General features: G+C 45.8%; 1 protein-coding gene across 9 annotated transcripts in view; it reads left to right on the top strand.

Moving 5' to 3' along the window:
• Positions 1-12,107, top strand: part of NFATC2 (nuclear factor of activated T cells 2) — a 130,594-nt gene that overhangs the window by 8,581 nt on the left and 109,906 nt on the right. For 2 of the 9 annotated variants that reach the window (XM_006018169.2, XM_006018171.3), the window contains exons 1-2: positions 2,800-3,179; positions 11,517-12,107. The exon at positions 11,517-12,107 is cut by the window's right edge and continues 400 nt beyond it. In XM_006018169.2, coding sequence (XP_006018231.1) covers positions 3,035-3,179; positions 11,517-12,107 — 736 coding nt within the window. In that variant the 5' untranslated portion in view covers positions 2,800-3,034. Of the gene's footprint in view, positions 1-2,313; positions 2,425-2,798; positions 3,180-11,516 lie in introns of those variants that run through there. The other 7 variants (XM_025197363.1, XM_025197362.1, XM_025197365.1 and 4 more) reach the window with 6 other exon arrangements.

The raw sequence follows: 12,107 nt of genomic DNA, 5'->3' as shown, positions 1-12,107 counted from the left end.
CCCCCCCCCACTAACCAAGACCACTAACCACAGAAATGATATAGATCCACAAGGCTTCAGACCTGTTTTTTCAAGGGGCGGGGAGGGGGCTGACTTGAGCACCAGCATATATTCTAGGAAATCAGACCCCAAAACAAAGGAGACAGAGACTGTCTTGTGTAGTATTAGAGGCTACATCCCCTGCCATAGAGATTTTTAAATGTAGTTCCAAGCTTGACCAGAAAAAGGGCATTGGATCCTCCTCAAGGTAGCCCAGCATCACCAACAAAGACCCTTCTAGAAAGAAAGAAGCATCACACTCGACTGAAAGATGAAAACACAGGACCAAATAGCCTTGCTCTGTTTTTCACGCACGCATAAAGCTGTGCGCTGACAAAGTGGAAACCCAGTAAATTGCCTTTCCTGGTTGTTTTGGCAGTATGTGCAAAAGAAAGTTCAAGTAGCTTTGTCCAAGGAAGCTATTGTATTACTATGTATACTTTGCACTAATGAAATATAATATTGCCCTTTTAGTCTCTGTTGGATAAAATACAGTACCAACTGCAGTGAAGTTGGTCATGAAATTGAGGACTATAATTCTAGACTAGTTTTCCCTTCTCTTTTTAACTGCATCAGGTAGTGGATCTCTCTGTTACATGATGCTCCTAACTACTCCTCTGTTTATGTAAATACTGGATTTGTGTGTGTATTCACAGCAATAGGACATGCAAACTCAATGCATAAAATCACCTGCCTTTTTGAAAACTTGCATTGAAATATCCCATGGCATTTTCTGGAGAGTAGGAATGTTAACAGATTCCCTAGGCCACATTCCTAGTGGAGAAGTCTGCTACCGCATTCCTTATCTTTGTCATATATTCAAGGCTTTAGGGTTTTATACTAAAGATTTAGAGGGATGGGGGAAAGGGGAAATTGTTGCCTGAGGAGCAGATGTTCATGTAGACCTTACTGGACAATTATCACATCGTTCCCTGTGATTATGGGGGACTGGACTTGCCCCATGTTGTTTCTTCTGGTCTTATTCTTGTTTCATGTCAGGCATTATTGTAGAGACTTCTGGTTCCCTGAGAAACACCTCCCATGCTCAAGCCTAGTAACTGCTGTACCTCAGCAGCAGGGAAAGGTGCTAGATAAAAGTAATACATACAGCTTTCAAGCTGTTATTATTTGTGGTTGATGGAGGCTACCATGTGTGAGCTGATTTCCAAACACAGAAGGTGACATGGCTTCTGCTCCAGGGGTCTAAAGTCTGAAAATAATGAAAAATCAAAGTGGAAGGACAGAGCACAAATGAATGACATGCCACAGGGTGGCAGGCTATATGTTATGATAATAAGGAAGGAGGACAATCCAGTGGTTAGAGTGTCAAGTTAACATTTGGGAGATCTGGATCCAGTGCCCTGCTATCCTGCAGCGTTTCCATGTAATTTTGAGCAAATCACAGCAAGATTTTTTTCAAAGGTAGTTGTTAAGCACCTTTGAGGATCAGGGCTCTGAATGTCTTTGTGTTAATGGCGATAATAGCACATCCCAACATATCACAGGGGTGGTGAGAGGATAAATGCTCTAACAATGGTGAGCATTCAGCTCTTCTGATAATGAGGCCCCTCTAAGTAGCTAAGATAGGTAACGTGAAGTTACAATATAAATAGTAGAGGCATAGATAATCCTAAATCACTCCACAGCCCTGTTATTACAGTTATAAGAAGGCACTGTGGCAGAGGTGGGTCTCTAGGAGAGAACTGAAGCAGCAGTGGGTACGGTAGTAACCTCGTAGACTTGCTCTAAAAGCAGGCTGCATGAGTGGAGGCAACGTGGAGATGGTTACTGGGGAAGCAGGCCAGTGGCATCTGGACACTGACATCACTGACAGTGTGGCTGGCTAGCAGGAAGTGCAGAAAGAGGCTTGGGTGATCTGTTTGGGAGATATCTTTCATGGGCAGAGGATGAGGAGAATAGAGGCCTTGTACAGGAAGGACTTCAAATTCCTCTGTTCTAAAAGGCTCGCAGGGAAGATAGGCCTGTCCTTGTTTTCTGGAAGGCCTGATCCAGAAAGCTTGCACAGGTTGCACGTCTGAGTTGGAGAGAAACGTCCAGTTGATTGAAATTAAAAGGAGAGAGCAGATGGTGAGAACTGCGGGAACAGTGACAGGACAGGGGGGCAAAGCATGGCCTGGCTGGGGGCATAGGAGAGCCTCCAGACCACACCAGTAACAGTGCCATCACAGGGGCTCTCACAGGGGAGTTTTGTTGGACACAGCAAAAGCTTCTGGCAGAAGGAGAGAGGCTGCTCCTTGCACCAGCCTGGCTCCGGGCGTCCTGCTGCTCTCCGGAGATTTCTGCCTACCCCTCAGGACCTGCCCAACCGGCCTCCCCTCGCCCTGCAGACTGCCTCCGAGCACCAGCTCCTCGCATCCCTTGCAGGTGTTTCACTTTCCCTTTTCTATCCCCCAATTTGTTCCTTTCCTTGCCCCCTCTTCATGTCTCCCACCGCAGTTTGAAGCCAGGCAAACACCCCTGTGCGCTTTGCCAGTGCTTTGCTCCCGCAGCCCCTGCACCCCACAGCACTGCCCGCTCCCGCACGGCTCCGCCGGGGCTCCCCGTCCCTGCTCCCGTTCGGGCTGCGGGGCATCGTCCCCCGGCTGCCGGCGAGGACTCCCGCTCCTCCTCCCCGGGGCAGGACCCGCCTCCCGGCTGCAGGTGGCTGCTGCGAGCAGGAAGTCGCCCTGTTCCTCTTGCTCCTTTCGCGCTCCGGCCGTCGAGCTCGCGTGCGCGCGGGGCGCGGGGCGGGCAGCGCCGCCTGCGCCTCTCCATCCCCGCCGGCCCGGCCCGGAGCGGACTCGCCTTTCCCAGCGCAGCAGCCACAGGACCCGGGGGAGATTTCTTGACACCTGCTTTTTTGCGGTTCTTATTTGTCTGCTGCTTCCCCCGCCGCCCTCTCGCAGCTCTCGGTCTCCGAGCGGGACCGGAGCGTTGCTCGCAGCCTCCCCCGGGCCCGCTCGCCACCTGGGCTGGGACGCGGCCGGGGGCTCAAATGAGTGCCAGGCAGAAGGAGCCGGAGTTTGAGCCCCCGCCGGGGGGCGAGGAGCCCGGGCCCGGGCCCCAGCCCGGTGTCAGCTCCGAGGAAGAGTTCGACTTCTCCACCTTGTTCGAATACGATTATTTGAAGCCCATAGAAGGTTTGTGGCCCGTGTCCCTTCACCAAGCACCCAGCAGCTCGGCTCGGGGCCAAGCCGTCGCCTCTGGACGTGGCGCTGCGATGGGCAGCAGGGTCCCGGGGGGGCTGCGATTGCTCCCTCCACTTGTTCGCTGCCCTTCACCCTAGGAGGGCGGCAGGGAAACGCTCCATGCAGCTCCTGGGCAGCTGCCAGGACCAGGTTCCCACAGCTGGAGTTTGTTTTCTTTGTCCGGCACCTGCTGCTGGGCACCTGCCCCTTGGCTCCCTTCCTGGGGGGGGTACCTGGGACCCTCCGCACTGAGATGGTTTTCTGGTGCATTGTTTTCACTTCTGGCCGGTGCAGGAGGAGGGGGGTCAGCCTGGGGTTGAAACACTCGTGTGGTGTTGAATGGCTTCAGCGGTCGAGTTTCCCTCTTGGTGGCCCCGATCCCGCAGACCTGGCCATGTGCTCGGCTTGGGTAGCCGCGCGGCAAAGTTAGCACGTGCTAACTGAACGGGACCTATCAGTCACGCTGCACCGGCCTGAGCAATCATGCGTGCACCTCTGCTGAAGGGTCTTAGGTCTGGTGTGTTTTGGTTGGAAAAGTTTGAACCCTGGTTCTTTTCTCTTTTTTTTTTTTGAACCTGTATTGCTAATTAGCTTTGTGATTGACTGTATCTGGTGTCTTGAGGGACTGAAGGCAAGGTGGGATTCTCCTACAGTTGACAAAACGCTTGGCCTGTGAGCATCCCACTCTTGTGCAAGAGCCTGCGCAGAGCTGGCGAGTCCTGCTCTGCTCCTTGCCACTGCCACCCTCGTGGCCTAGGCTGTTTTGCAAGGTGGACAAAAACAAACCCCCCAAACAGCGGTCAGCAGGACTGCCTGACAGAACAAATTACTGCATCAAAGGAATATGTAGGGTTAAACTTGGATGGAGCTCCCCCCCAAACCTGTGATCAGCCTTGAGTATTGAGCGGTTATGTCTTTTTTAGTTCCAAGCTTTACAATTTGGGTCCATTCAGTTGAGACTCTTCTCTTTCTTCCTGCTAGGGTGTATAAACCTGAGTTGCTGGAAAGATTTAGTGACAAGTCTGACTATGTGCCCTTTATTTAAGCTGCCTGTTGACCAGCCTTGGCCTCACAGGAGGAATATGCTGGTTCTGTAGTCCATCAGTGAAATGCTATCGATGCAGTGTTTCTGCCTCCTGACATAATAAATAAGCCTAAAACACAGATGAGGCATGGAAGATGGAGGGAGGAATGACTTAGGTCTTGTTTCCAAGATGCTTGGTTTTTGTGGGGGCTGTTAAGAAATGTACTTTTATTCAAGGGATTTGAAGAGAAAGGAGGTACTGCCATGGCTGGCTGGACTGGGACAGCATCCCAAGCAGTGTCTTTAGAGAAGAAGGTGGCACAATAGGCATTAGATCTGGCATTAGCACAGGCACAAGGAAAATAAGCCAAACAGGATGGTTAATATAGCCTGGTGTTTCATAAAGCCATTCACTTCTTAATCTCCATACAAATGAAAACTTGCTAGAGAAGATTGGAGAATGCAAAAAGCAATCAGTTTAATGAAAAACACTACATTTCAGTGAAGCCTTCAGTTCTGTTTTCATTCATTTCTTTACAAGAGAGGCTACTGCTGCAGAGTCTTTAGTGGGAAGTTCCACAGGATATTGTAGTATGTAGGTGGGGACAGCAAGCTCCATCTTCTCAACCGCATTAATGCTGAGCAGCATACGCTTGTAAAGAGATGCAACTTCCTTTTAGAGCCTGCTTTCCCCACATTTGAATGACTGGAAACCATAATTACTATTAATTTTGTTTGTTCCGAAGATGGAAATAATTAGCACAAGAAAGATCACAACAAAATACTAGCATTGTAATCCGGAGAACATTCCCAGTCTTTGAAAAGACACCATTAAGACTCTGATGTATACTGGATTGCTTACAGTGACCTTTAATGTACAAAAGATTAAAGCGTGTTTACAAGAGAACAGAAAACTGTAAATTTAAAGGGAGAGAAAATGCTTTAATCCATATGCTGGTGGTAAATGAACATGGTGGTTCTTGTGAGACTTTGGCCACATCTGAACTGGAATCAGGAAAGCAAATTCCTTTCAGTGTGGGATTCACAGCAGAACCCAAACCAGAGAGGTGTCTTCGGGCCCTAGGATTTGCATCTAGTTCCTTTATTTAAAGAAATTGTGGATATGAAGCACTGGTTTGACTAGAGAGTTCCTCCCACCATTGAGGACCAACCCTATAATGAGAAAGCTCTGGAAACACACTAAACAGGCTGTATCTCTCTCCTCCTCCCTATAAGGAAATAAATGACAATTTCAGATTTCAGGACTGAAGTGTGTAGGAAGTTTGGTTTAGATAAATGAAAAAAAAAATACTTTGACTAGATGGTGTCCTTTTTAAGCCCGTGTTTTAAATGTAATATCTATATCACAATTTGTTGCCATGGAAGAGGAAGGAATATCCTTATTGAAAGCAGTTGGCAGTCGCCAGTGCTTACGTGTGCCTGAGACAACAGGAACATGGACTGCTATAAAAGCAAAAGGGGAAAAAAGGGTAAATAAAAATCCGACAGTCAATATTATTAATATTAAATTTTCCACTCGCAGCCAACCGTTGACATAGGCAGGACGGTTGTAAAATGGTGCCACTTTCCACTTGCCTTTTACATTTAGCTTTGATGTCCAGGTTTTCACTAGCCATCTTCTGAGGATTTTAAAACTATAAAAATGTCAGCTCTTAATGGGCAGAACGTAAAGGTCTGCTCATATAGGCTGGGACTTTTGAAAAGTAGATGTCTTGTGCTTTCATGTACCATGAGAAATCTTAAGACATCTTGTTTTTATTCCCTTATGAGATGCACCCCAGCAGTGCCGTGAGGGCTTCTTAGTGCTGTTCCGATTTTTACCTAATTTCAAACCTGAATGAGAGACCTCCTCTTCTGTTGCTCAGAGGAAATGATGCTGGCTTGAAAATGGATGTACCAAATCTCATCCTATCCAAGACCACCACTCTCTTCTGAGGGATTGCAAGCCCTCGTTCTGCAGAGCATAAACTGGCTCCTAAGCAATTGGAATCAGGACAGACCTTCCCCTACAAACATGCTATACTATGCTGTAAGGGCCCTTGCAGCTTATTCTACAAAATCTTTTTTTTTCTGGCCAGTACAAACTACTGAACCAGATGGACTAACTTTCATGGTGGAGAATGTCTTCTAAATATAGTTGGGGGTCTGATGTCCCTTGTCTGCCCCCTGGATGTCAGGAGAGTGCTGAAGAAGGCAGTTGGGTGCTTTAAGTATTAAATTTACTTTGCTGGTTTTTATGTGTGGCTTTTCTTAAAGTCTTCTTTGAATTAAATACTAGTGGTGCTATTTTAAGCAAGCCAGGATCTAGGGAGTTTGTCCAGCTGCCAGAGGCTTCTTTGCGCTTTTGGATATATGAAACATATTCCCATCTTCTTGATTATGGTAGCACAAAAAGAGGATCAGGACCCTGTTGTGGTGTGGGTGATGTTCAAACTAGTTACAGAGAAAGCAGTCCTTGTTCAGGAGCTTGCAGCTTTCCTTTTAGGATGCAAAGCAGGTGTGTGAAGCAGAAAAAAGCCCTGGAGGTATGGGGTTTGGATATGCAGGAAAAAGTACAAGTTTGGCTTCTTAGTTGGACCTTTGGGGCTTGTACATACAATTTTGCAATCAACCTCATCACTCAAAAACAGCCTTCAACAGGTTCATTGTCTGCATAGTTATCTCCCTGCAAGATAAGAAAGATTTGAGAGATTTAGGTTGTTTTTAGTTTAAAGAAGACAGCTGAAGGGAGATAAAGTAGTCTTCAAATGTGTAGAAGTTTACTGCAAAGGGTAAAGTTAGTTAAACTCTTCTCCAAGTCCACCAGGAACAGGATTTGGCTAATGGGCTTAAATTGCTAGACTTGATCTAACCTAAATCTGAGGCATGCTAAACATTGGACCAGATTACACTGGAGGCTCTGGAATTTGTATCACTGAAGGTTTCCCAGGGCAGGCTAACTACCCCGGACACACATTTATCTACGGAGAGTTAATCCTGCCTTGGGTCAAGAGGATGGATTAGGTGATCTCAAGGTGCCTTCCAGCTCTGCAATCTGTGATTTTAAAAGGAGACACAGTGAGCTTTCATGCCCTTTTGCTGTTTTCAGGAAGAGAGTGGCTGTAGCAGTATAGGGCTGCTGCTCTAACTCTTTCTTTCCTGCTCAAAATCCTGCCACTTGTCATCCCTGTACCATTTCGGCTTCTTTTTTCTCTTTCATCCAATAACAGTGATATACCTTTGTCGCAGCACAATGTACAGTACCCCATTTGCTGTAGCTCAAACCTGTATCACGCAGTACAGATGTAAGCAGGGAGGGATCAGTCCTAGGGAGAAATCCTCTCCCCTAGCTTCCACTGAGCTGCGCTAGCATTTAATATGGGCCCTTCATCCCCTTGTGGGGTGGGGCAGAGTAATGTTGCCACTTCTTGGACCATCTGTTGGAGATACTCTGCAGTCTTGGTAGCCTCTGTGAATGCAAGGGAAAAGCAGATGGCCTGCTCAGTCCATTGAGGCACAACCTCTCCTCTGTCCCGTCCCCACTTCCCCTCCCGTTGGGAGGCAGACGGGATTTGCAAAAACAAACTTCTGTGATACTCAAGCAGGGGAGCTGGGAAATTGTCTGGGCTTCTCTCTTCCTGGAGCAGATTACAAAAAACAGACAGGGTCCTAGGGAAACTGGCAACACTGTATTTGCTTTTAAAAAAAAAAAAAAAAGCGGGGGGGGGGGATTTCCAGTCCCATTCTAGCTGAAATTTAAAGACAAAATTCCCCTTCGTTTCATTGAGAGCTAAACTGAGTCTGAACCAAGAGTGCTTTAAATTCTTAGAGGGAGAGCTGCTGCTTCGCACCAACCTTCACCTCTTTCATCAGACAGTAAAGACACAATGCTGCGTTTGTAACATCACAATCATTTCTATGGCAACAGACTGTGATGTCACAAACATGCAGCCTCGGACAGTGATTTCATTACATCTTTGAAGCTAAGCAGGGCTGGGATCTGGACGGGAGACCTCCAAGAATAACTAAAGTACTGAAGGAAGTCATGCTGATGATTCAGTGAATGGCAGCCTTCCCTCTGAGTCACTGGTCAGCCAATGCACCAGCTTGGTGCTAGGGAGTTCACTGTACTGCTGGAGATGCCATTTCTTACGTGAGCCATAATACTGAGACCGTGGCCATTTTTGGTCATTGAGCATCTCCTGGCACTCTTTACAAGAGCTGAGGTTTTCTGACTAGTCCCTCAGCCACATTCCAATGACACTGCCTCCTCTACTGATAATTTGCTATGTAGGTTAAACTAAAGATATTTTCCATATTTTGCTCCAAGAAGTGGTACGCATAGAGTTGTTGGCCTGCTCTGTTCCACCCATGTTAGTGGTGGGTGAGCAATCCTCGTAGATGCACGCTGCCAAGGGATTTGGAACATTTGCTGAGGAGTGTTCTTCATCTAAGTTCATTTTGGTGTCTGTTCTTCTGTATGAATTTTTCTGCTTGATCTTTTAGTGAGTATGAAGGGCAGGGATGAAAGTGCTGGTTAATATACAAAAACTTCAGGGCACAAAGAGAATATGTAAACTAGTGTCCATTAATATTGCTTTCTTTAATACTCAATTAGACATGAATGCTCACGTTTAAAAAGTAATCTAAACTAATCTTAAAAACCCGAGAAAGGAGAGATCTGCTTCTTGTTAGTTGCACTTTAAAAATTACTCATCTATTAAGGTTTATTTCCTTTCCCCCAGACACTCAAAATATACCTGGATTCTTTCAAAAGTACCATTTGACAAACAGAGCTAGAAATTTGGGACTGACAGTTGTCACCATTCACATCGTGCTATCATCTGTCCATCAATGGCATTAATGCCTTGGTATTTATGGTATAGGCCATATATGTCTTCAGTGAGGAACTGAACGAAACATGTAGTTACTATAGTGTGCACTGATGTGAGATTGTTCATCTCAGAGAGCCCTTCCAGGATTACTGAGACATTGTAGAAGTCTTTGTTTCTGGAGTCACAATGTTGGGGCTGATTTTGTATTTCCCCTCTTGCTTGCACCAGTGTAGATTGGGAGTAATTCTGTTGAAATCAATGGAAGGCGTGTTCTGCAAAAATGTAAAGGGAGGGGTATGAGTTCTTGTATGATGTGATGCTGGGAGCAGTCTCTAGGACTGATGCCACACAGCTTGGGTTATCAGCCCGACTGTCTGTTTCTGTGGATGCCAAAGCTCTGATATCTGAGATCAAGAACGTGCATGTTTATCCAGCTCAAGGTTCAGTTAGTTCCCATTTGGTATCCCTATGAAAAGCCATGTGCTCCGAGGAAATAAATTAATTGCTAACAGGAGCCTAAAGAAATCTGCAAGCTGGACTTCATGATTTGTCTGTGGTTCTGTCCCATAGTAATTCTGGGTAGGGGCAGAAAGTTTCCCTTACTTCCTGGGATTCAAAAAGTGCCTGCCAAATTATTGTTTAAATGCAGCATCCTATAGGCTGTGCAAAATGTTCAGAACAAAAAGCAGAACTAGGAAAAACGAGTTCCCCTCCTCCCCACCCCCCCACGTACAATGTTTCACAATCTTAAAAATTAGCCCGTTTTGCCAACTCAATGCATTTTATCGTTTTGTTTTGTTTTTACTGGGAGAATGCTGCTACTTCCAAATGGGAAAATGATCAGCATTGCTAGTTTAGAGATGGCTTGTGCAGAACTGCCCTGGCATTAACTCCCTCGAGCATCAGGGCAGTTTTAAAAATAAGAGGGGTGTGAAATGAAATGAAACGCCCCCTGAGATGAAATGGCCACGTTCCTTCCCCACACAGCTTTTGCAGAAGAGAAACTTTCACTTTTTTTAGCAACTGCCAAGTTTCATATGAAATGCTAGTCTATTGTGGGGAGTGCTGTCCATGACTGAGTAGGCAAATGAGGAGGAACAACCATTAAATATTTTAATGAAAAGATATCTGCCTGCAGTACCAACTGCTTTCTGCCCTTGGGGTGAATTAAGAGGGCAAATTAACCTGTAATTAGAAAATAATATCAACTACTGGCTGCCAAGCACATCATCACCACCGCAAATGTGCCATGCCACTCTCATTGGAAGACACATTTGAAAATATTTGTATTTTTTCAGTTGTGTTTAATGAACAAGTATTGCTCAGCTTTTCAGGGTCATTTGTAGTGAATCTATAACAGCACCGGGGCTTATATGTATGAGCGCATGTGTACAAGATATGGGGCCCTGCTTTCACTAGCAGGGATGCTTATCAGGAACAACTTCACAGATGCTGGCGGGGGGAGGCTGATTGATGAGTGCCTGTGGGATTAGAATGGTATCTCTTGCCATTAGAGTTCAGTATTGGCCCAGAACTGAATAGAAGTAGGGCTGTGCTTTGCAAGCCAGCGCTTACCCTCCTTCAGTTGAATAAAATGGCAATTATTTAAGCATCTAGATTTTTCAAAGGAGTAAAAATTGGGTGATTGAACCTTTTTCTCTCTTGTCAACACGTTATAATCCCTAGCTGGCCAAAATACTCCTTGATTTGAATCAAAAAACCTGGATAAGTATTGGTTTGGATCTCTTTACTGCTTTAATTTTTAACTATTAACTGTGCAGTCATTTTCTCATTGCTGATGCTGCCTTCTTTGCATTTTGCCTGCATAGTTGGTTGAGGTGATGTGAAACCAAGCAAACTGCTACACTAAAAATCAGTTTGGTGTGTAAATTGTATTACAATTTGGTTTCATGAAGCACATTTGATCTGGATTTTTGTCATGTAAGAAAATTAAATCTCCACAGGCCTCCATCTGTTGGATTTTATTTCGGCCCATTTGAATCTGATTTTTTGTGAAATGGTGTTCTGTGAATTTTGTGAAAAGGTCTCGGTCCACCACCATCATTGGAACAAATCGGGGTTCTTCTGTTAGCATCAGTAGAGCGGCTAAACATTTACACAGGCATGGAGACTGAACTACCTTCTCAGCCTTATAGGTTGTCATTACAGGTCAGGCTCAGGTAGCAAGTGATTGTCAGGGAAGTGTGGAGAAAGTTATGATGTTGCTACCTGTGCTGTTTTGAGATTTTAAGCTTCCCTTGGTATTAATCCAGTACCAGTTTACAAGTGCTAATTTCCATAAAGAAATTTTAAGAATCTAGTATTTGCCTAATACCAGATGACGTCCGTTTGATAAATATGCATTTTTCTAATCCGTGATTGCTCAGTTTCTGTAGTAACATAGTCTTAAAGAGACCCTTCTTTTTCCAGAAGAACCGACTCCACATAAAACCAACAGCCCACCCACTGGAGTTTCATTCGCTTATGATGTCTCGGACTATGGCCTCAAGCCATGCCCCCTGGCTTATCCTAATCTTTCTGCAGATCCCATGGGCAGATATGGACAGCCAGATAGCATAGGGACAGCACCTACATACCCTGCAAACACTGCAGGGGCCTCTGCTCTGAGCCCTAGGATTGAGATCACTCCATCTCATGAACTGATTCATGCAGGGGGTCCCTTCCGCAGCAAAGACACAGATCTTTTGGTAGAGCATCAGTCCAACTCAGCTACCACTACCCCAAGGTTTACCTTGCCTGTCCCTGGCTTTGAGGGCTACAGAGAACCGCTGTGTTTGAGCCCCGCTAGTAGTGGCTCATCTGCAAGTTTCATTTCAGAGACAAATTTCTCTCCTTACACATCACCATGTGTTTCACCAAATAATGGTCCTAGTGATGACCTTTGTCCACAGTTTCAAAACATCCATACTCATTATTCTCCTAGAACCTCTCCAATAATGTCACCACGAACAAGCATCACGGAGGAAACCTGCTTGGGACCACATTCACCATCACCCCGTC

Source organism: Alligator sinensis, unplaced genomic scaffold (genome assembly GCF_000455745.1).
Source record: "Alligator sinensis unplaced genomic scaffold, ASM45574v1 scaffold115_1, whole genome shotgun sequence".
NCBI lineage: Eukaryota > Metazoa > Chordata > Crocodylia > Alligatoridae > Alligator > Alligator sinensis.
Note: the sequence above shows the minus strand (reverse complement) of the source record. Positions and strands in the feature narration are given on the sequence as shown.